The sequence below is a fragment of the Bos indicus x Bos taurus genome, chromosome X, assembly GCF_003369695.1.
Source record: "Bos indicus x Bos taurus breed Angus x Brahman F1 hybrid chromosome X, Bos_hybrid_MaternalHap_v2.0, whole genome shotgun sequence".
Taxonomy (NCBI): Eukaryota; Metazoa; Chordata; class Mammalia; order Artiodactyla; family Bovidae; genus Bos; species Bos indicus x Bos taurus.
Window position 1 is genome coordinate 16,272,976 of NC_040105.1, and position 25,967 is coordinate 16,298,942.

At 36.0% G+C, this 25,967-nt stretch overlaps 1 protein-coding gene across 4 annotated transcripts in view; it reads left to right on the forward strand.

Moving 5' to 3' along the window:
* CDKL5 (cyclin dependent kinase like 5) overlaps positions 1-25,967 on the forward strand; it is a 178,578-nt gene that overhangs the window by 112,041 nt on the left and 40,570 nt on the right. For all 4 annotated transcript variants that reach the window (XM_027535523.1, XM_027535526.1, XM_027535524.1 and 1 more), the window contains 6 exons: positions 3,182-3,227; positions 13,614-13,750; positions 17,729-17,849; positions 19,774-19,833; positions 22,264-22,354; positions 25,740-25,929. In XM_027535523.1, the coding sequence (XP_027391324.1) occupies positions 3,182-3,227; positions 13,614-13,750; positions 17,729-17,849; positions 19,774-19,833; positions 22,264-22,354; positions 25,740-25,929 (645 nt within the window). The remainder of the gene's footprint in view (positions 1-3,181; positions 3,228-13,613; positions 13,751-17,728; positions 17,850-19,773; positions 19,834-22,263; positions 22,355-25,739; positions 25,930-25,967) is intronic.

The window sequence follows — 25,967 nt, forward strand, 5'->3', positions numbered from 1 at the left end:
CACCAAGCCTGGCGGATCTCTTCCTGTCTTAGTGAGGATGAGTTATAAGTGGGAGTGAGGGTGTGGCTTATGAAAAGTCATGAATAGATAAAATACTGCTCTGAAGATTTAAGAGCAACATATAGTTCTGAAGATAATGTTTTTGGTAACAAGCAGGTGAAGTTGTCTCCTAAAGGAGAGCCAGGAGGGTATGGCCTCTATCATGGCAACGAGCTGACATGAGGCAAAAAGTGCAGACGGCTGAAATAAGGACCCATGAGAAATCCAAAAGGAAGGAAAGAAAAGAACAAAACTGATAGGTCAGTTTTGATTAATTCACTCATGAAATAGTCATTCATGAAATATTTATTGAAAACCTACTATGTGCCTGCCATTCTAGACACTTAGGATGTAATAATGAATGAAACACATAAAACAATTACGAAAAGTTCAGCCTTAAAGTTACAAGGTTTCTAATGGAAACTTTAGACATACAGGAGTAGAAACAATATTTAAGGTTGCTAGAAGAAAACTTTTCTAAGTTCTTTTATTTCCAGGTAATATTAGTTCAGAAACAAACCTCTGATCTCATTGGTACCTAAAGATTTTTTAATGATTGTATTTAGTGTTGGCTGTGGTTGTAGAGTGGGTTCTCATGCTGCTGAAAGGAACTGTAAAATTATATATTTTTGGATATATCAGTTCATACCCCTTGACCTATCAGTTACAGAATTATCAGTTACAGAATTTGCTTTATGGAAATGAAGATGCAGATGAAGTGTGTTCATTAGTAGACTGGTAAAATAACCATCTATTAAAGACAGTGGTTTTAAAAAGTATTTAATGACAGGTCAGAATATTCCATGTACAATATCAAGTGAATTAAAAGCAACATACAACACAGTATATGTGTGCTCAGGTTCTTCCAATTTGAGAAAAATTTACTGGAAGAAAATATTATCAAGTATTATTAGGAAGGGTTATATAGTTTTTTAATTTCTTTTTATACTCTTATATCCCTTTATATTCTTTTATATGAGTTCATATTAGTTTTATAAGTAGTATGAATAAAAATGTTAAATTTTCCAGCATCTTCTCTTAATTGTGTGTGTTTTCCACCATACATTGAATTGACTGTATGTAGAAAACTTCCATCCGTTTGACTTTGTTCTGTAAGTAAATAGAAAACCCATATTGAGAGAGAGTGTGTGTGTGTGTGTTGAGTCGAAAGAGGATTTTCGTGGTATTGATGAAAGAATAAATAAAGGAATAAACATTTCATTTTATTTGACCCTCCCCCCCGCCTTCAGGCAACTGTTTTATACTGTAAATTCTATTTATGAGATTGCCAGGGGGAAAGTCTGATGAATTTCTTTCTTCAAGATGGTGGCAGTCATAAATTTAAATATGTAGTCATATCAGTGGGCAGTTTTGAACTAAGCAAGACCTTTTATAAAATCAAACAAAGCTTTGACACTTAGGACGCAACAAAAAAATGTCCACTATAGGATGAAATGCTACATACACTCAGTTGAAATGTGGGCAGTTGGGCTCTCTTCCTGGATGCCATCCTGCTGCCCCTTCTTTGTGCTGTGAGCAGTTTTCTTGATAGGGTTTTGTACTTTCCCTTAGACTGTAGGTGGGTTGCTAGCTGGAGCCATTTGAAAAGGAGCAGGGTAAAAAAACAATGTTGGTGTATTAAGAGAGAGTAGCATACCTAGCAGAGTTACCTGGTACCTCTGTTAATATTCTAGGTGATCATCCTCCACATCACTTTTGACTTTGCAGTTTTCTTTCTCAATAATGAAACCAGGTAACAGAAAGTACCTGGACAGCTGAGTTTAAATCAGAAGGTCTGCCGATATACAAATAAATTGTATCCCCAGAGCTCTCTGTACTTTACATTCTGTTTCTCCCGTAAAAAAAACAAAAACATAATAACCTTAATAAGAATCTTTTTCCTCAGTAGCCTATAGCACTTTCAGATAATTTTCCCCCTGTAACACAAATATGAAAGCTGGTATTTTCTACTATTTTCAACAGGCAGGTGAGAAACAGGGTTTGATGTACAGACGTGGTTATGACTCAGGGTTTATCTTTCACCATAATGGTCACTTTTAAAAAATTTATTTTTTTCTCCCTACTTTTATGATTCCCTTTGCTTTTATAAGGAACGTAGGAGAAAAGCATGTATTTTGGATAAGTTAATGATTTTGTACCCTTCTGGTTATTACCTTATATTGTGTCTGTTTTTGTTTTGATGCAGGGACAAAGTTTTATAAAAGGTTTGCTCTTACAGATCTGAAAGTATCCCTACTTGGAGTAGAAAAGAGCAGGCCTTAATTATCCAGAAGACCTTTTTATATGACATGTTGACTTTGAAGAATCTATATGTTATTTTGCCAAAAGCTTTTTTATTCCTTTTATAGGCTAGAATATTAGACATGAAATATTTAGCGTAGTTATACTTAATCCTTAACATTTCCATTTACTTTCTAGCCTTTTTCTTCTCTTCCAGCCAAAAAAGACCAAAAAAAAAAAAAAACAAACAAAAGAACTTGTGATGTTTCAGTTGAAAGTAGGGTTCTTCTCACCAACTACTTCTGTTAATTCAGGAGGGCTAAATAAAGGCAGGGGGACGTTAATGATTGGTATTTGGTGGCAAATATTTATCCACTTCGGATTTGAAATGGGTGTTAATGGGGAGGAGCTGGTGAATAACTAGATAGGTTAGGAAGATAGGTTTGTTAGGAAGAGATAAGTGAAAGGAGGAGACTTGGAAGAGGTATTCTGCTACCAGCAACTACCAAGTATTATAGAAGTTTTTTCTCTGATATAAGAAACCCAATTAAATGCGTCCCTGGGTTTCAGAGGGCCATATAGATGTTGTCTATTGTCATCCATCCTGCTACTTTTGCGTTGCCTCAAGACATTGGCACTGCTGGTTCATCCATGTTCAGCCAGATAAGCCCTTGGTCCCCTAGCCTCTTCCCATTCTCCTTTTCCTTCCCTGACAATGCCTGCAGGGTAGTAAGAAAGACAGTTTTGGAACTGAGAAATGAGGGACTGAGGACAAGGAGGATTTATTTTTTATTCTCTAAGTTCTTGCTACTCTGTTTCAGAATATACCTCCAGACAGTTGGGATTCCTAGTTTGAAAAACACTAGAGAATGACTTTTCTTCTGCCTCTTTTCCTTTGCAGGAAACGCATGAAATTGTGGCAATCAAGAAATTCAAGGACAGTGAAGGTATATATATATTTTTTTTCTTTCTGTATTTAGTTTTTGTGAATCGAATATGGAAGAGATGAGATCTAGCTGATTAGACTATGTTCCTTAGATTTTAGAGTCTCAATCTCAGAAAGTATAATAAATATATCTTATTGATCATCATGCTTTGCTTTGAAACATCTAGTTCCTCTTGTGTGAATATTTTCAAATCTCATGATATCAGAAAATTCAGTTTGTGTTTTAAAGAGACAGCATTGGAAATCTTGCTTCAAATGCTGGACAGAAGATGTGCTATTTACACTGTTTCCACATACTAACAGTTTAAAATGAGAAAACTTATTTGAAGTAAATACTTCCTGGGTTCATCCAAGTAGTGAGTGCTGTGTTAAAGGCTCTGGTATTGGTTACTGTGATCTCCTAGTTAGATAGAAATACAAAGATAAGTAGTATGTAGACAGTACAGAGGGAATGGTTTTATATTTAGAATAACTCATTGGGAAAAGAAAAGCTTTTCAAGAAGAAATACCATACTTGGAAGCTTTGGTCACATAGAGACCATTTCAAATGGAGTATTAAATTTGCCTTATACCGGGCAAGGTTTAAAATAAAATATTAACAACAACAAAAATAGTGTACCCAGTGAAAGTAATGTACAGGAGAAAAAATAAAGCATTTCAGTAGGCCATTAGGTTTTAAATCAAGACTATTATTGGCCATACAAATACAGCCAAGTAGTAAAACTGACTCCAAAGACAGACGTGGCCTCTAAGAAGATCCAGGTAGCATTTTTTTCAGTTTTTTTTTTTTGACAGAGACTCCAAGCAGAAATATTTTTTACCTCCTAACACAGTGTTCTCATACATAATATCATATGTATATAACTGAAGGAAAAGTTTCACAAGGTTATTTTACTAATGTGAGGTTCTTTATTTTCTGTTCTTTCTTGCTCATATAAATTCATACAAGTACCTATTTTGGCATCAAATATTTTGATTCACAGCCTGCCATTTGAAAACTAGTGCTACAGGAGTGAAAGATCCCACCATAACATCAACCGATCATATCTAGTTGGAAGCGTGACAATAGCATTCATAGCCTACCTTCATCAGCACACAGCGACTGTGGACTGTCAGATACCAGCCTCTGTATTTGTGAACATTCACCACCCCTACCTTAGAGACTTAGCAAACATTAAATAACAAATGGGCCTCACTAACAATTCCTAGGGTAGAGACAGTAGTATTTGATGTAACCCAGCTCTGATGTGCTGGTTATGTGGAGCACATGCATGTCAGCTGGGAATTTTAGCCTTGTCTTGGCAGCCTTAAAGAGTAGGCCAAAAAAAAAAAAAAGTACTTTAGCTAATTCTTTAAAAACAAAACCCAAAAAAGCCCTACTTCAAATGATATACCTGTAGTCTAATAGGAAGCAATAGCCCCAGGCCAACCCACTAGGAGACCATTGGAAGTGAGCTCTTTGAGCAGTGGCTTTGGGTTAACCACAGGTGGCCAGGAGACAAATGGTGTTCTACTAAAAAGAGTGGCTGCAACAGTAGATCAAAGCATAACCTTTGCCTGCATATAAAAACTTCTGACTGTGCATTCATCTTGTAAGGCACATTGTCGACCATCAGTTACCACCAGAAATAATGTGTCATCAAATTTTTGAAAAGCAGTGCAATCTAGGCCACATATGTCATTGCTTTTAAAAAAATAAATACCCAATTCTTTATAACCTCTATCCTATAGAATACCAATTCTTAGCTTCAATTAAGTGATATATTTGACCCCACATTAGAGTACCTTCAGATTGGCAATCAGTAGTGTATCTGTTGAAATTCATTGAGCACTGGGGACTTCCTTTGCAGTCCAGTGGTTAAGACTCTGCACTTCTACTGCAGGGGCATTGGGTTTGATCCGTGGTCAGAGAACTAACAGCACCATGCTGGATGGTGTTGCCAAAAAAAAAAAAAATTCCACTGAGTACTGAACCAGGTGCTGTAAGATCAATGAAGGTAAATCAGGTCTGGATAATTTCAAGAAGTTTCTGATCAATTAGAATTAAGACCTGTAAATAAAAAGCAGTAAAAGAGTAGAAAGCAGTCAGTGCCTGAATCACTTTGCATAATTTTGAGGTGAGAGAGATTGTTTTTAGTTGTGGCATCCCAGGACTGTATTGGTAGTCTAAACATGGGAAACATTTGATCAGCTCTTATTTCACTGAGCTGACAAAACACGAATCCACTCTGCCCTCATCTCTGCTGGGCCATTATCAGTTACTATACCTCAGAAGCATGCAGCCCCATCACTTACCACCTTGCACCTGGACACTTTGTAGGCATGCCTGTACATACTTCTGGAGGGATACTTCCTAAATATTTCAGTGATAGAATATGAAAATGTATCCAATTATTCCTAACTTCTCAGTTCCAGGCCTATCCTAGGCACACTTTCCTATTATTTCCAGTTCTCCCTGGGAGACCTAACACAATCTTTTCTGTCTTTACCCTTTTCCTCCTGCCAGAGTATTACTGTGCTTAATGGAAAGCAAGGGAACATGTGCAGTTAATACCCTTTTGGAGTGTGAAGTGTATATAGATAGTCTAGTGTTGGTGAGGATGTCCATTCAACCCCTATGTAAACCACTTAATTCTGTATCAGTTTATCATCTTAAATTTTAGTCAAGCTAATTATAATTAAAAATATTGTTTCATAATATTGCCCTTATTGTCATATAGCTCCCATGAGTTTCCTTTATTAGTTATCCTGAATATATTCTTTTGATATTGTCATACTGACTTTTCTAAATCCAGTATTTAAAAATCTTTGTGAAGGTAATGAAATAATTTTGCAAAAACATTGTTAAACTGAAATGGGATCTGAACTTGGTCTGACCCACATTCAAGCTAATCAAGTATTCTCATGCTGATGGTATCAAGGAATATTTTTTGAGTATATATATTATCTGCTGTTAGCTTTAAAAGATTATGATAATGTCCTATTTTCTTGTTAAATTCATATGTATCCACAAATTTACATTAACCATTTTTTGAGCATCATTTTAAGGTAGGCTGCTGTTTAGTTCAAGAAGTCGTTATTATCCTAGATTATTATTTAAAAGGGAAACCAAAATTTTATAGTAAATAAAAAGTTAAATTGAGAGTTTTAAGTTGAAAAAAAGTAATTAAAATTATGAAAATAAATTTACTTTATCTTATAGTTAACACAATTTAGATTATAATAACAACTATGTACTATTTCTTAGAGAAAAGAATCAAGTATTATCTTTTGGCGGGGTGGGGCAATTTTTACAGTAAAACTATAGGCTAGGTCAATGAATGACTTTCACAATAAAAAGGTCATTAAAAGTATACAAAAGGTTTTGTCACTTCTTTTTCAGTATGTTCCTGTTTTTTTTTTTTTTTTTCTTGTCTTCATCCTTGTCAGTTTTTTTTTTTTTTTTTCTCTCTTTCCAGTTAACTGGTATAACTCCATCAGGTCATTTATCAGTGTCTTTGCTATGATTTTCCCTGAAAAACTTTGACACACTGGTGGGAATTAAAAACCCCTGTTAAAAGAAAGGAATGCTTGAGTGAATACATTTTTATTTGAGATCCTTTCATTTGTTAATATTTTCTATTTTGAAGACTTTTGTTTCTTTATTCATCATCATAAATGTGGAGTCTCAGATAATGAATTCTTGATGATAACCCTGAATGATAGTATTATAAATTTGTCTATTAATATAAGTTTCCACAGAGAAACACTTACCTAATAAATACCTAACCAACCAGAAGTCTCCATAGAATTAATTCTACTCAGTATGTATTTGTATTTTTCTGAGAAAAGAAAAATTATCAGAGACCAAAAAGATACTAGAGATTATTTAGTTAAAAGGTACATTTCAGGCTATGTATAATGATAAATTGAGGCTAATCCTCCTACCCTTCCTATAATTCCAATCTTGTACATTGAGATTTGATGTTCAGATGATAATCTTCTATCACTTTTGGATCAGCATTCTCTTATATGCCAGTGTCTACCATGCTCAATTCTTTAAATAATCCAAGAGCACTAATTTAGATAGCTTTGGACCAGCAAGAATTACAAACCCTGTTCAACCTTTAATTAAAGAAGTCCTGTGGTCTAAAACTTATTTTTGACAAACTTTTGAATCATCTGATGTGATAGTACCTTTTGTTTATTCAAACTTTTCAGCCCTTCCTGAATGTACGGGTGATAGGGTGAGGAGAGATCCTCCTCACTTGTCATTGGGCCTCCATACATGACAAGGAGGCTGACTTTGAGGGAGTTGTGTAGTAGTCTATGGTTAAGATAGAATTTAGGCTGTGTCTTTGCTTTTCTATCAAAATTGCTTGCATTTCATATCTTGCTCCTGTTTATGGTTTCTATAGATAAATATTTTACCTTGGAATGGACATAGTTGTTCTTAATCATAAGAAAATGTTTAATTGATCATTCTTTCCTCCAGTTTATGTCATCCTTATTTTTACTCAGACACTGGAAAGTTCTATTCTGATCTCAGAGTCAAGGGAACTCTGGTCTCTTACTTTGTATACTTGTACAAAACAAGGGTTCATAATCTTTAAATTCAAGAATCTGATTTCTGTGTAAGAGAGGCCTTGAGACAGACTTTCCAACCCTTGGTTAAACAGATGAATGAGTTCACTAAGTTTGAGCTAGTCATGATTTCACCACACTTATTTTTAATGACCAAAATGGATCTCTTTCAAACTTCAGGGATTCTTCTTGAATTTGGTGAACATTTTGCACCTTTCATGTTTTAATCCATTTCCATTGTGCTTTATCTGGCCTTCATCTCTGAAGATTTAAGAGTTCTCATCATTTTTGGTATATATGACAGCAGCACCACCATTTAAACCCCTCTGGCCATTTTTCTTGCCTCCTGTTGATGTTCCCTCTTCAGTCAGGGCATCCAGACTCAAAAATGGCACCGTTATGGTTTTGTACCATGATGGCTTGACTTTTCCCCACAGAGTACGTGTTTAAAGTCCATTTTGGGGTGCCTCTTTGGCTATACAAAAGTGTCAAGTTTGTGATTTCATAAAGTAGGTTATAGTTATTTCTGGACTTCTTTTCAAAGCCCACAGTTCTTTAAAAATAGGGTTACAGAAGAGTTTCTGCTCATCTTTGGATTTTTCTCTTTTCATCATTTATCTTTGCATTTCTTTCGCTCCTGTGATCTTTCTTCTTAAAAATTGTTTTCTTTTACTTTGTATCTGCCTCCTTGATTTTTATGTATGTTAACTTTCAGCCTTGCTGGCAAGGTTAGAAATAGGTTAGTTAGTTAGTTTTTTTTTTTTAATGTCCTTTTTCTGACCCTACTGTTTAGTCATCACTCAGTAGAATTTCAGAGAAGGCAATGGCACCCCACTCCAGTACTCTTGCCTGGAAAATTCCATGGACGGAGGAGCCTGGTAGGCTGCAGTCCATGGGGTCACAAAGAGTCGGACACGACTGAGTGACTTCACTTTCACTCTTCACTTTCATGCATTGGAGAAGGAAATGGCACCCCACTCCAGTATTCTTGCCTGGAGAATCCCAGGGACAGGGAAGCCTGGTGGGCTGCTGTCTATGGGGTCGCACAGAGTCGGACACAACTGAAGCGACTTAGCAGCAGCAGCAGCAGCAGAATTTACAGAACTTTGTCAGAAGCACTACCTGTACTAAGCTAAACACCCTCCATGGTAATTGATGTCCAGGTCTATCAGCATGCATATAAGCAGGAATCACATGGAAGGGCCTTCAGCAGCATCTAGTAGAATGCTAATACTAGTTTACTGCTGAGGAACCACAGCTACTATTTGATTAACTGAGACTAAGACACAGACCCCAGGATCTTCACTGAGCTTTTCTTCCACTGACACTGTGCTGCTTTGCCATGTAATGAAGCAGAAACAGTCTAGGCCTGAATTTGGGTGTTACAACTCACTCTCCAAAGCTCACCCACTGCCTTTACACCATGTCACCTCTGTCCCTGTGGTGTGACATTCCCTTCATTTGCCCTGAGAAAGTTATTATTTCTAGACTTGGTTTCTTCATTTGTGAACTGGAGTGAAAGTGAAAGTGAAGTCGCTCAGTCATGTCTGACTCTTTGTGACCCCATGGACTGTAGCCTGTCAGGCTCCTCCGTCCATGGGATTTTCCAGGCAAGAGTGCTGGAGTGGATTGCCATTTCCTTCTCCAGGGGATCTTCCCGACCAGGAATCAAACCCCTGTCTCCTGCATTGCAGGCAGATGCTTTACCATCTGAGCCACCAGGGAAGTCACAGAGACGGTAAAGCATCTGCCTGTAATGCGGGAGACCCGGGTTGGATCCCTAGGTTGGGAAGTTCCCCTGGAGAAGGAAATGGCAACCCACTCCAGTATTCTTGCCTGGAGAATTCCATGGGTAGAGGTGGCCTGGTGGGCTACAGTCCGTAGGGTTGCAAAGAGTCAGATGTGACACACACACACACACACACACACACACACACACACAGCCTAAATAAAAAGCCATGAGATTATTTCAACTGGAAGGCAGGGGGTGTTGTGCCCACTTCAGTAGGCTATGCATCTACCTTTAAAAATCTGCCTTACTCAACAGCTTTGCTACTTTCTGAACCTCTGAGGCGAGAAGCATGTATAAGTGGAATGTACATTCCTTTTCCCCATCATCTAATCATTTAGTGCCACAATTTTCATCATAAAGTACATGGAGTAGGCCAGGAACCTTTAAAAGTACTCATAGGAACAAGAATAATGGAATTTCCAGATAATGAAGAGTGTACATTTTTACTTTCACTTACAGAATTAATAACTCTACTTTCTTCCTGTTCCCATTCATTACAATCTTAGTGCTAAAGTGCTTACCTCAACTTTTAATAACTGAGTGGCATAAATTAGAAGAGCCTTCACTTCCTAAACAAGATGAGCTGCTTAAATGAGGTGGCTCTGCATACTAAGTGATTTTGTGACCTTCTTTTTGATGATTTGTTTTTCTTTTCTCTTTAGCCGTTGTTTAGCAAAGTTAGTATAGATTCAAATAATAAATATATATGTAACAAAGTACCAAAATTCAGTGGAGTTTAGGCACATAATCAATGAGATCTTAATGAAAAGAAATCATGGATTATTAGATTTGGGAAAGGCCATGGGACTTTTTAGGATACTGTGTGGGTGTGGAGGAGTGTCCATTTAGTTATTTTATGAATGAAAAGTTAAATGGCTTGCCCAGAGTCACATGTTACATTGTTAGTTGGTTAAAAGGGTCCAAAATCTAGGTCTCCTGGATCCTACTTCAGTGTTCCTTCTATGACAGCCATGCTGCTTTGGCCATTTGGCTTTATCTGTTAGCAAAGTGAAACTGCCACAAGTTGGTAATGATACAAAGGTACCTGTTTTTCAGTGCCAAGAATTCCCCAAGCTTTTGATTAGAAAAAGTATACCAGCTTTATTTACCTTTTACTTTGTGGCACCATTTATTTGTAACCAGCTCCAGCATAGCTTAGGGATGTTCTAATAACCAAATATATATGTGTTCTTGACCCTCGGTGCTGTCAGTTTTCTGCAGTCTTCATTTTTCATAATCACATATTGTAGACTACTAGGGGCAGAGGTAAAATAAATAGGGAAAATAAATTCAGTTTGTCTTACTGTCTGAAAAATGGCCCTTTCAAAGTTCTAGAGAAAGAAGCTTGAAAACACTGTCCTCAAAACCAGGAAGGCAAAGTGCCTTTTGTTTGATATCATATTGCTGCTTCCCATGTTTTATGGGAATAAGAGCTAGCCACATATGGGCAAAGATTTCCTCGTAGCACCATCAAAAGCATTTGTGTAGGAAGTATTTATTGATCTCCTCTGTACCAGGTCCAGTCCTAGGTGGTTGGGTGTGTATTATTGAATACCAAGCAGAACTTAGACCCGTCGTCCTAGAGCTCTTGGATTAGCAACGGTGGCCACATAGATGGTAAACCAGTAAGCAAACAAATACATCAGTAAAGATGGTGGGAAGGTTTGTGAATGAAAAGTCAGAGTACTGAGATGAGGACTAATGGGGATGGAGGCTTGCTTTGGCTGAGTGATCGAGTGACATTTAAACTAAAGCCTGAAGGAGCTAGCCCTGTAAAGAGTCTGGTAGTGTAATGAGGGTTCTCAGCAGAGGGAATAAGCTCAAAGGCCCTAAGGTTAAAAAATGAAGTTTGGGGCTCTTTTGGGAACCGAAAGACTAACATAAAGGTAGGGAGAGAAGGGCATGAGATGAGGGTGGAAACGCAGACAAGATCAGGTCATGAGTAGTATAGTTGTCTCTTGCTGAATTACTTCCTTATTAGAAGACCATCTATGTGGCAGTCTGTCTTAGAGATAGGTGGATTTTAGTTTGATTACCTCAACCTTGGGAGTAACTCAGATGGGACAGCAGAGAAACAGGTTGGCCTTCTTCATAAGACTGGAGGCATTTAGCCTCCCTAGTCTTTAGCACTTCTGACAGTTACAAAACACCAGTTCTCTGGCCCAGCCCTGGTTTGCAGAACAGCTGGACATCTGCCCCCACAAGCCTCTAAGCTACTTTGGAAAGTCCTCTAATCACGTCACATACATTGCCCCTACTGCCAGGTGGCCCCCTGTTTCATGCTCCGACATGGGCCCTCTGAGGACCTGGTTTCCAGTTAACCTCCCTGATGTGGGTGGATTGGTTTACTGTCTGTGCCACTGTCCGCCTTTGCTACTGCTGCTTCCTGCCTTCTGATAGGCAGAATTCCTGTTCCAGGATTCTCCAGCAGTTTTCTTGAAGTAAGGAGAGTATTTCACTTGTGTAACCAGTTCACAAAGGAGCATTGACTTTGATTTAATTATAGTCTCTTTTCTTTAAACCGAGTTTGAAAGGCGGCGGGGTAGGGGAATTCTCTGGTGGTCCAGTGGTTATGACTTGGCATTTTCACTGCCAGCTCCTAGATTCAGTCCCTGGTCCAGGAACTAAGATCCTGAGCTGTGTGGGGTGACCATAATCTCAGAGGTACTGCTGGCCCTGCATTTAGGATCTCCCTTCCCTCTTTGGTCCCATTTAGGGTCTTTTCTATAGTGTACTTTGCTTAGGAAACATTTCTTTCTTGAAGGCATCTTCATCTTTCTCATCTCTGTCCCTAACCCTATTTTCTTCCTTCCCAGACATGCCTGAATGTGAGGGTCACACAGCTTAGACTTTCAAGCTAGGATTCTGACCATTACCCAAAACCTTAGGGCCATATGTATTTTAGAATTCATAACTTTTAGATTTTAGAATGGAAATATGGCATGTCACCTTAGGATCCTGTGATCAGGTATTATTTCCAAAGCAAAATATAAGAATTATTTATACTAAGTAGGTTAAACAAAGACTTATAAGTGGTTTCATGTTAGTTCAGGTTTTGCTCCTAAAGAGATTTTCCTTAAAGTTAGGGAAAAAATATCAGTTTTTAGACTGATGTTTTTGGTTTTCAGAATGCTGATCAGGGATTAAGAACCTGTATCCTTCTTTGTATATACATATGTAACTATGGCGGTTAGGATGTCCCAACTAGATCTAAAGCTATTATAAAAATTCCTTTAACATGAAATAGTACCTTACTTGCTCCCCTGCCAATTGATCCATTAGCGTTAATGTGACTTCTGTCCTTCCTCTGTGTCTGAGGGTTCACCATGAGTGGAGTTGATGATACGAAAGGGTATATTGGTTCAGCATAAGTTCTCCATTCCAGTACACTACACTACCTGGGGGTGGACAGATGGACATGCCACAGGAGGACAGCAGGAACTGGCAGCAGCCGCTGTTCAGAGAGATCAGTCACCCTTAGCGTTCCCTGCAGGCCGACTATGAGCTGCACTGTGGATACATGCAGGGCACGTGACCTCTGCTCACAGAGGTGACTCACATGCAGCCTGGGGAATAAAATGCTCTTTTAAGCCAAAGCTTTAGGCCCAACTTGAAAATTTCAATGGCTACAGATGCTGCATGGAAGCTCCAATCAAGTGATATGATTGATTCCTTTTTACCCTTTTATACTCTTCCTTCCTCTGTATGTAGTGGTAGGGTTAACACAACAGTGGATTCCTATGTCGTATCTGTAAGTCTGTTTTATGTATACACTTTGCAGTAAAGAGTACAGGAAAATACAAGCAGAAAGTTAGGTTCGTGCTGGTCAAGTAAGCCTTTTCTTCTATAAGTTTCTCATTCTTGATCCTTTCAACAAGAAAATCTGATATTTGATATTCCATCCTTGGACTTCTTATGCAGAAGTACTCAAAGTGGAAAGTGAAATTGGTATGTTTTCAGTGTTCTTAGAATTTCCTGAATAGTGGTTTGAAAGCTTTAATTTTATTCTATTCACCATTGTTTACATTCTAGAAAATGAAGAAGTCAAGGAAACGACTTTACGAGAGCTTAAAATGCTTCGTACTCTCAAACAGGAAAACATTGTGGAGTTGAAGGAAGCCTTTCGTCGGAGGGGGAAATTGTACTTGGTGTTTGAGTATGTTGAAAAAGTAAGTCACTGACACAGTAGAGGTCTGCCTCATTCTTTTATTTAGCGCTGTTTCGGATGCTATTAAAATATTATTGTTGGATGTTACTTGTCATTGTGCTCTTAATCTGACTGTAAAAATGAAAGTATTACCCAGAGTCATTAGAAATCCTGAAAAAATATTGAAGGATTTTGTACGCTTTAACCATATAGAGATAATCTTAAATTTAAACAGTGTATTGATTTGGCTTCTGAAGTCTTAGACTCTATCTTCAACAAGTAATTTTTAGACTTCGTTTGTTTTAATTATACGTAAGCAAGGCCTCTGAGGGAGAGGTACATAAATTGACAGTGATGGTACAGGATGATAGAAGTATGTGTAAGATACTGCACAGGCACAGGGTGTCTGAATCAGACCTAGATGGCTCATGAGTGGGCTCATGAAGCAGCCTTTTTGAATTGCCAGTGTTGTAGCTTTATTTGAGGGAAGAAGATGTGCCAGGAGCCAGAAGGTAAAGCTTGAGGAGGTAGATGAGACCACAAGTAAGGAATTAGAAGCGTGGGAGAAAAGAAGAAAAAGCACATACTGTTCGAGTTGTCTCTGTACTTGCTTTAATATTTTTATAATTGTTATTAACTCTTAGTGACAGTTTTAATCATATGACCTGAGGGGAAATGTCCAATGCCATAAACAATATTATATACCTATGAATTTCTTGAACAGCAACTGACTTACATCAGTTGGTTATTGTCAAGAACTGAAATAAGTGCTTTCACAAGAATAGAGTAAACTGGAGCCAGACAGACCTTTCAGAGGTTTCCTTACTGAGTAAATAGGTGGCTACTGCTGATTTCCTGTGTTCTTATCTAAAATTAAGACTGGAGAGGTTTATCTTTGCTTTAGGTTAAATCTCAGGTGCTTTCTGTGTCATAAATGACAGAGTATCACCACCAGCATTATCATCATGAAATGGAAAGCAGAGTTGCCAAGACAGCTAACCAGTAATATGGCTTTTCAATTAATTCAGCCTTTACAAATTATTTTTCTAATTAAATATATATGTATATAGTAATTTCATTACAAGCAAAACTTGAAAAAATATAAACTTTGTTGCCTTAAAACACTGTTTTATGTTGCTTTTCCAGAATCTGTTTAAAGGCTTCTTTTTTTGTGTTAATTTAGGCATTTTCCTAAGGGATCCTTCCCACTGGGGAAAAAAACCCTGAAATTTGATATTTTAAAAAAAGTAATAAAAAAGGATTGCTGTAGAATCAGATGCTTATTTTTTAGTTGTCAAAAATAATCATGTGGTCTACAATTTTGCTGCCAAATAATAAAATTCAGCCAGATCTATTTTAGTTATCTTTTTTATTTCTAATTCTACTCATGGTGATTGTTTACAATTTCGTATGAACAAACGGAGAAATCATCTATGTGTATCAGACAGTATGTAATGTCTGCAGTCTCTCTGCTGATAAGTGGCAGAGCTGCTACCAGAACTCCAGTCTTCTGACCTCTAAGCCTGGGATTCTTGTGCTGGCCTTACGGTTTTTCAGTTGAAGGTGACCATCACCCTCCCATCAGTAGCAGTGCCTAATGATTGACAGTGAGTCTCAAGAGGGCAAGTAGAAAGATGTTCTTAGGGGTAGGGAGTTGTAGCAGAGACACAAGATTACAGTGGCTTAAACAAAATAGAAGTTTCTGTCTCAAGTACGAATACAAAGGTAGATGGGTATGGTACCTCTGCTCTACAGCTGTAGGAGATCCCAGGTGGCTTCCGCCTTTATGGTCTGCCACCCCTCAGAAGTGGCCCTTGTCCTCAAGGTCAGGATGGAGCTTCAGCTATCACATCCCATTGGCCAGGACTTAGTTGCATAGCCATACTAGCTGCAAGGCAGAGGAAAATGTACTCTTCTTTCTGGGCATTTATGCATCTACCTATAAGATATATTGCTCTAGTAAGGGAAGAATGGATTTTGGGGGACATTTCTCTCTATAAGTGAGGAATTTAGAGTTGAATAGTAAATGAGACATACAATTTATGTTCTTTATTACAAAGCCCTTTTACTCCTCACGTGCATTTGTTAATTGAAAAAGATAATTCCAGGGGAGAATCCCTAAAAAATGATACATATATGCTTTAAACATTTTATTTTAACTTAAGACTTATCAATATACATTCATTTTCCACATTCTCTTTAGAAGTGGGTATTGATCTTCTGGTTGGATTTCTGATGGGCTTTCTTACATACATCCTACCCTTAATGCATCAGTGATATCCTGTGTCAGCTTCTTTAAAGTGAAGTGAAAACTTAAAAACATTGCAAAGTAGTCTCAGTGCAGAATCCTTACCACCACAACTGTCCCTTGCCAGTGTTTTCTAGTTGCATTCACATTTGATTAGATAGAATTATGTGTAGTGGCTTTCCTTTAAGTCTTTTCAAATTATTAAACTTCCCTTTCTTATAAACAGCAAACCTCTTTTTAAAAAACATTTAGTTGGCTTATATGATACATAATTATATTAAAGTAACATGTATCTGTTATAAATAGGTATGAGAGTATTAAAAACAGGCAGCTGATTGGTTATATGTATGCAACTTGACTGGCAGGGACAAAATTTTAGAGCAACTTTTTGGTCTTAGGACTCCTTTACATTCTTAACATTATTGGGAACCCTAAGAGCTTTGTATTTATGTGGGTTTTATCTATTAATATTTATCATATTAGAAGTCAAAACTGAAGAATATAAAAATATTTATTGATTGATTTAAAATAACAATAAAAAACCCATTGCATGTTAACATAAATGTTTGTGTATCAGTCATTCTTTCAAGTAAAAAATAGTATGCCTCAAGAAAAATTACTAGTTCAATTTATAACTTGATTACCCAACTGCTTTTCCCCAAGACAGCTAGCATACTTTGATATGCAGCAGAAGTGGTTTAGTTGTGTTCCTCATTTTATCATGTAGATTCCTAAAAAGACAAGTACTCAAGAACTGTAACTGAATAAACGTGATAATTTTTACTGCTTCATCAAAGACATCCTTTACTGAAATTGACCTTTTCCTTTTTTTTCAAATGTAAGGATATGGCATTGAAGAATCTAATGCTTTGATTCATGCTAAGGTGCCACCAGTATAAATGCCAACACAGTGAAAAAGGCAAACAGCTGAGTACTGTTATGAATATAGTTTTGACTTCATGGGTCCTCTGAGACAGCGCCACTCCCGGAGATCCAGATTACACTTTGAGAACTGGTGTCCTAGATGGTCATCTACAAACAGTAAACTCTAATCATTCTATAGACCTTAATCTTGTGCTTTACAGAGGAAATGGAGGATATTTAGTTAATCTGGAAATTTACTGGAAATTGATTAAGTGGAATTTCTATTTAAACAATGTGCATGAATTTTAGAACGGTCTCTGACTCCAGACTAAGATTTTTGCATATTGATTTGTTTGGGGTCTGTGAATTTTTATTTCAACAGTATTTTGTAGCCTTTTAAAATATTTGTTCTGATTATATTGACTACTGGTAATCTTAGGGATCATTTAAGAATATTTTCCAGGTCTCCCAGAAATATTTCCAGGCTTGATCTTACTGTGAAGTTCTATCAGAGATGCACAGTGCACTATGTTAAAATGACTGTTTCCCCTCTCCTCTACATATTACAATGTCTTTTCCCTACTTTGTGTTGCTTTTCCCTCAAAATTAGGCTAAAATGATGCCTGATAGGTTTCAGAGAGTGAAGAGTACACAGGAATATTATGGGGAGTAGCAAAAACTGAATTTCTTTTAAAAAGAGAACCTTGATTTAATACAGTATCCTGCTTTAGCATGAAAAAGATTATAGATGGAAAGCAAAGCAATTTTTTAAAAAATATATTCTGTGTATGAGATGAATTATCATCCAAGATGCTTTTAAAAATTTTAATACATAATTTGTGGGCCTACCTAATTTTGGAGATCAATGGCTCTCTATTTAATTTTTAGAATATGCTTGAATTGCTGGAAGAAATGCCAAATGGAGTTCCACCTGAAAAAGTAAAAAGTTATATCTATCAGCTAATCAAAGCTATTCACTGGTGCCATAAGAATGATATTGTTCATCGAGGTAAGTATGGAATTTTCAAAATGGAAAATATTAAAATAGCAAATAACATTAACAAAATATTTCACATAGGCATTGACTTTATGTTTAAATTAAATACATTTTGAAGGTATAGGATATTTGTGCTCCAGGTCTCCTTTCGTATCATCAAAAGGATGGACTGCACGTTTATTTGGATATTATGGTGAGATCTCCGAATGTTTGTATAACCAGATCTGGTTTCAGCAGTACAAGTACCTAGTGATAAAAGAATTCAACAAATGCAAACTTTGCAGCTTGCTTGGTGAGGGCAACGACCTTCTCCATTGCCTTTTGGTCCTGCAGATAGACCTGGTAATGTGAAACAAGCCAGAATCAGACTTTAGAGATGATGCTAAGTGACTGGCCCCCGTTGACAGTCACTTCTCATTCTCTGTTCGACCAAGATCTCTAGTATGTATCTTTACCTCCTGATTTTCCCTGCCTGTTACTGGAAAGTGCCCATTGTTTTCAAGTTTTAGGCATGATCAGCCTTGTATAAAGGCCATGATTATACTTCCATAAACTGTTTTATTTTGTTCTTTACTGCCATGAGGTGGATGGTTTATAGCAATAAAAGAGAAATTACATGCTCAGCACCATCTTTAACTCTACACTGTTTATCTTCTCCTGATAATCTCTTGGATTCAAGAGTCACGCATTGAACAATAATGAAGCTAAAAAATATTTGTCAGAAAATGTTGCAGTATCCATTTCTTATCTTTGAATTATCAGGCAAATGAATACTACATTTTAGTGTTTCTAAACAGACACAAAACGATATCATTTTAAAAATAGTTTAACATTAAGAATAGCTTAAAGGTCATGTGAAGGATGCCAACTCCTATTATTTCTGGAAAGAGACAGTTTGTTATTTGTCTTCCATTTGTCTTTCATAGCAGTTGCTTTACGAAAGTTGTTGGCAGCATGGAGAGGTGGCCTGGTCACCTGGACATCTAGTGTCTAGGATAATGATTCTAATAACAGTCTCTGCTACAGTTTGAGGATATTAATAAGGAACTGATTTAGCTGCATTTCCATAGCGATGCTATAATTTGGTTAAGTGTATAGTGAGTTAATGATTGTGAATTAGCAGTAGAAACTGAAATCTACAAATTCTGAAATCTGATCTGAAATGGTTCAGATGGTTCTGCAATCTATAGATCTCACCCCTACCTCTTCCCTTTCTCCATTTTCACTTCTACCATATAATATAGATGATGAGTACTCTAAGAATAGAATTGTGAGATGCCTCCAAAGGGGTGAATTAAACTGCATCTTCTGTGTATTTCTACTCCTTAACTCCCACCACATCTTCAGAAGTTCCATGGAAAAAATGAGAAATCTTATCTTGACTCATCCAGCATAGCTTCAGCACTAGATATTTATGATCATGAACCACACAGAGAAGCTAAACAGATATATAAATAATAGAAATTATGTATAAAATCATAACAGACAATGTATCTTCTATGTATTTTTTCCTCCAGGAAATATAATGCTATCTACTTAGTCTCGTATGTGTTTTTAAAGTATCTTATGGGTGTAAACATTTTATACTCTTATCTCCAAAAATTTGTATTATTAGTATTTTATAAAGTAAAAATAGTTCTTTGAAATGTGGTAACCTAGATTCAGTCATCCTTAAATTCCTTTCAGAGATCCAGTCAGTGCCTTTAAGATTTAAGGGGAAAAGATATTTTTGAAATTGTGGTCTGCATGTTTCTCAAAACGAAATTAATTGAAACTTTTGTGTACTGTTATAAAATGTGTTACTCTGCTTTTTACTACCAGTTTTGTGTTCAGATTACTCTATTTCTAATTAAGTGCCATTACAGTGATCTAACAGTGTCAATCAGTAGTACATGGCCCATTTTTTAATAATTGTTTTTTAATCTTGATACTCCAGATATAAAACCAGAAAATCTCTTAATCAGCCACAATGACGTTTTGAAACTGTGTGACTTTGGTAAGTTAAAAAGAAATTTAGTCCTGTTAAGTACAAAATTAATTTAATATAGCACAAGGTAGCTTTTACAGGTGTTTTAAAAGTATTTTTTATCTTTTGACTTAAATTAGTGTATATTCATAAGCCCAGTATTTAATGACTCCAGAGAAAGAATTTTCTAGAAAATACTATCAGGACCTTCTGGCTTGAGTAGGATAAAAAAAATTTTTTTAATATTTTAAATATTGATAGAAATTATTGTAGGCATAATCATAAACACTGAAAAATAGCTATGTAAATATATATGTATTATATATATGTGATAGTTATAATCTGTAAGGTTAAAAGACATTTTTAGAATGATTCCATTTATCTCCTTTAAATGTTCAGTCAAGGTATTATTAGTTGATTATGATATTCCAGCTCCTGGTTGACTGTATAAGGAAGTTTTGAGTCGTACTGTATCACAGTACAAAATTGTATATTGTTTTTTGTATATATAAAACTCTGTATTATGTGCTATTAAAAATTTAAGTTAAAATAATTCAGAAAAGTTTTAAAATTATAGATTAGGTTTTACATCATGGGTCACTTTATTTTAAAAAGTGATTTAAAAATTTTACATTTTTGCCTAATCCATGTGCTAAAAAATAACTTTTAAAAAATGTTATTTTTTATATATTTAAATATAATCACAAATACAGTGTGAATATATATAAATGAGGAGGTTTCTCATTTATCTCCTTGTATCTTTATCTCCCTGTATCTCCTTATAAGGAGAAGTTAGATTAGTACTTAGAATATGGATTGCACAGGTGAGAGAAATAGAAGCATTCTAAAAATTCACTTTGTAGAATGACCAGTTGTGGCCAGTGCAGCAATTGGAAGCATGTGTAACTGTTTTCACTTATTGATTTTAAGAGTTTGACTATTATGAACCTGTCTGCTTGAGGAAAAATGTTTTATAGGACTTAATTTTCTTAGTATTTTATGATAAGGAATATTGCAAAGAAGAGTCCTGCTATACCTAAACATGTTAAGAAGTATTTAGGAGCTGAAATTGGTAAAGCAAGTTAAAAAAGAGGTGTGTGTAGAATAGTTAATAATGGTAAAAAGAGTATCCTTGGTTTAGCATCATTTCTTAAAAGACAGTTTTATTTTACATTGTCAGGAAGTTCCGCATGGCAGCACCACATGTGGCATTCTGTGTCCTGTGCATCCCCAACAAAAACCTAATTGTTTTCCCTCCCAGAGCATGTAGCTCCTTTGTCTGGCTTGAAGAATCCCAATAAAAAGTATAAATATTTCTTCCAAATGTGTCTTATAAAGGAGTATTGATTAACTGAAGTTAGGGGTTTTGTTTTGTTGCTGTGATTATTTTTATTTTTTTACTGTTCTACTTTAAGAAACAGTATTTTCTAATTCTTGAAACTTTTTTTTTAACTTTTTATTTCATATTAGGATATAGCCGGGTGGCACAGTGGTAAAGAATCTGCTTGCCAAAGCAGGAGATGTGGGTTTGATCCCTGGGTCAGAAAGATCTCTTGGAGTAGGAAATGGCAACCCACTCCAATATTCTTGGAAAATTCCGTGGACAGAGGAGCCTGGCAGGCTATAGTCCAGGGGGTCACAAAGAGTCAGATACAGCTGAGCACATGTGCACATAGCTGATAAACAGCATTGTGATAGTTTCAGGTGAACAGCAAAGGGACTCAGCCATACATATATATATGCCTTAACTTTCACCTTTAATTTTAATATTCTGGTTCTCTGTAACTATTTACAGTGAACCTATATTGCTTTCGGTGAGTTAGATGGGTAATTAACCTACCTTCCAGTTTATTTTGTGGCTGCAAAACCTTTTGAAAGGATTGTTACTTGGGGAGGTGGGGGAGCAACAGAGTCTATAAGGTAATTAAGATATGCCTAATATGCTTCTCAGTTACATTAGGAGAAAATCATTTTGGCCTGCTTCGTTTCCATCATTGCCAACCCTAACTGTTGTTGTTTACATAATGGTCGGAGCTGATCAGCACCAGTAGATACAGAAATACTATCTAAGTCCCACATAGCTGAAATAATGACTTATCTGCAACATGCTAATGTAACTTTGACATTTGGCTCTTATGGAGTCTTCATCTTGTAAGATGTGCATTTATTGGAAAAGCTGGTTTAAAAGTATGCTCTGAATGCTTATAAAGCATGCAAAAACTTTGAAAACATGGATTTCTTTATTAGAAGAGACTGGTTTTGTAGTGACTACATTGTATATTTTAGTTCACATATGAACAATGGACTAACTTTTTAAAATAATACAGGCATGTTAATAAACAGCCCATTCAATAACAATCATTATATTCTTTTGATGTTCCTTTAAGATACTAATGTAGCACTGAAATATTTTGTCAGCATGAAATTAACTCTACACTTTTGGGTTTTGCTGTCTTTCAGGTTTTGCTCGGAATCTATCAGAAGGAAATAATGCTAATTATACAGAATATGTGGCCACCAGGTGGTATCGGTCCCCAGAACTCTTACTTGGGTGAGTTACCTTCCCAGAATAGAATAACATCTACATATTTGTTGACCCTCTATTGTTAACTTTGAGATTATCTGTGGAAGATGAGAACTTGAGTTAATTAAATGCCAGTTACCTGTCACAGTATAGCAAACCTAAAAACTTAATGGCATAAAACAAGCACCATTTTGTTTGCTTATGATTCTGGGAGCAAATGGATTGGGGGAATCAGCTATTTGAGTTCAACTGGCTGATTCTTCTGCTGGTCTCAATTGAAATTGCTCATGTAGCTACAATCAGTCAGCAAGTCATCTGGAGGCTGTTTGGTTTTAGGGAGCCTCAGCTGGGACAAACCATCTCTGTTGCATGGGGACTCATCCTCCAGTAGGTTAGTCCAAGTTTCTTCAAATAATAGCAGTAGAATTCCCGGAGCAGAGGGCAAGCCCAAAAGCAAAAGTGTTTTTTCAAGCCTCTTTGCATGACCTTTGCCTCATTGGCCAAAGCATGTTAGTTGTCTATCCTCTGATTCATGGGATGGAGAAATAAACTTGATGAGAGGAGTGGCAGAGTCACATTACAAAGTGTCAGGTATACAGAAATGGGGGGAATTATTGTTGCCACCTTTGTTAATAGTCTTGCACATTAAAAATGTGGATATCCACAGAGTTTGACATTATGGCTTATCTGTTTGTTCATACATTCATTCATTCATCCATTCAGTAAATATTTCTGGAATATCTCTTATACCTAGCTATTTTGCTATAAATATTGACCAACTGCCATTTTTCTTCCAAGCAGTGTAAATCCTGTTTGATGATAAATGGCTATTCAAACTAGTCCATTGATGATTTGTCAGCAACACTGCCATATCCTTCCACTTTGTGCCACCTTTCCACTTTCAGTGCTGTATCTACCAGGGCAGCCATTTCATTCACCCATCTACACCAGAAAAGCATTATCTGATAAGATTCTTCCTTTTAAGAAGTTTAAACTTTAGAGACTAAGAAGGGGCCTGTAGTCTTGGTCTCCATCACATATTCTCACTAATAATTATTTACTTATTGTAGTTGTAGTATTTTCTTATTTGTCCTAGATTGTATTTTCTTCTTTGGGACCATCAAAGAATTGAGGTAGAAGACACTCTCTACAAATAAAATTAGACATTGTGGTAATGATAACCATTGCATTAATTATAGGTTTCATCTCTTTTCTTTAGTGTGCCATATATGTATCTAGGGGACATGATAAATTTAATTTTTTAAAGATAATTTTTACAACATTGTAAATCAACTCTGCTTCAATAAAAAATTTTAATCAGTAAATAAAGATACCTTTTATATAATAGAAATATACATTTCTGTTTCTTCTGAAGATCATGATGATTATATATTTAAGTTACTCACTGAAAGACCATTTTGAAGTTAACAATTGATTTCCCAGTGTCTATTTGGTGTTACTTCTTATTTCATTGCAGACCTAGAGCCTATAAGAATTATTGGTGTCAGTTACTGAAAGCTTTACTATTTATTTTTAAATCAAAAGCTTGTGCTTCATCCTCTGAAATCAGTGGTGTCTAGTCACTTTATTATCCCTCCTTGGGTGGAGAGATTTTAGAATTTCTGTGTTCATTTTAAACTTGGATTTAGGATTGATTTTCTTTTGTGTCATCTGTGTTTCTTCTATATACCTCTCTCTGGATTCACTTGAATGCATTGTCCATTCATGTGTCCATTCTTTGGGGAGGGATTGGGAGTTTGAATTTACTGGGCAGGATTTGCCAAAGAAGAAATGAATTTGAAGTAAATCCTTCTTAGACCCCCATCTGAGGATTCAAGTATGGTAGAGGGACTCATTATAATTTTGTCTATAAAATGTCCTTGAATTCATTCTGAGGACAGCCTTACCGTGAAACTTTAGAGAGTGTTTGCTGCCTAATAATACATTTTGGAAAACTGAAATTATATTTAGAGATATATGGGAGCTACCAAAAGTAGATGAGGACTCCAACTAATTTGAGCCAAATTGAATATTGCTAATTAAATGATTGTCAAGTACTTGTTGAAGAACCATATTATTTGTATAAAAATCCCATTGAAATCAGTTGATATTTAGTCAACATGTAGAATTTACAGATTTTTTTACATTTTCAAGACTTTGTCCTTCACATTCAAAGTAGTTACAGCTGCATAAATTATTCAAATAGCTGACATAAGAAAAAATAGTTTATCATGGGTATGTAAAGATTTTCCTTAAGTTTCTCCACCTAGCACAAGTTTTTCCTCTCTCATACTTGTATGAAAGAAAGATCAGTATCCTTCCCTTCCAACAAGCTACCAAAAAGATCTAAATGAAGTTTCCTTTAAAATCAGTTTTTATGGAGGGAAATGAGATAAATAAAATATTGACTTGTTGATACAATGATTTACTATCCTAGAAACATACTCTGTTTTATGTTAAAAGTGCTTTAGAGTATTTGTTAAAAGTTTTATATTACTTAGTAGAACACTCTAGAATTTCTTTCCTTGGTTTTTCAGATATTGTATTCTGGCTTTTCCTTCTTAAGATTTAGATAATTTATGTTTGAAATGAAAGAAAAATATGGTTTCTTAATCTGTCATATGTAATTTGACTTGAGGCTATAGATCTTCAGGTATACACATAAAGCTTTTTGGGGGGATACGTAGATTTTATTATCTAGCCTGTTAGCAACGATAGTACTCCAGAAGCCCTCTGGTAAACTCATACCTTGAAAGATAGCTATAAATCCCTCAATTAGTGAAAAAAATGCTTTGAGGGAGATACTTGTCATAAAGCTTCATAAACAAAGGGTACAAATAGATTCAAGTAAATAATCCAATAAAGCTTAACATAATCTTAGCTGTTTTGACTCTGTGCAATCAGAACAGGTTAAATATTAAATGTTTGCTGTTTAAGAAGACACATAAGTCAGTGGTGCATTTTAATAGACTGAACTCAAAAAATGAATCAGTATAACTTGTTGACATTCAAAGAGCTAAAGGATAATTACCTAGGAAATACATTTCTTGGGAGCGTTTCATTCTCCAGGTGAGTGCTAACTCATCAGACATGTGTGCTGCTGTTAGGGTTTATTAAGCTATTAATAATCAACATATATATCTGGTTGTAAATAGATTTCAAATCAGTATATACTAACTAAATTGTTATTAAACTGATGGCTTTATTTGCTTATATTTATTCACTTGTGTTCTGAATTTCTACTTTGATATCCATAATTCCTTTTTTTTAGCCTCACTTTTGTCCATGTGGTATTTTTAAATTCCTTAAATACCCAAATATGCTTTAAATCTTGAATCTGTTCAAAATAGTTTGGAAATTATTAAAACTTATTCCTTCAGTTGCCAAGATAATCTCTCCCTTTGCTTTTCAGAGCTCCCTATGGAAAATCCGTAGATATGTGGTCAGTTGGCTGTATTCTTGGGGAGCTTAGTGATGGACAGCCTTTATTTCCTGGAGAAAGTGAAATTGACCAACTTTTTACCATTCAGAAGGTGCTAGGACCACTTCCATCTGAGCAGATGAAGCTCTTCTATAGTAATCCTCGCTTCCACGGGCTCCGGGTAAGAGGCTTTGCTAAAACCCAGATGGAATCAGTACA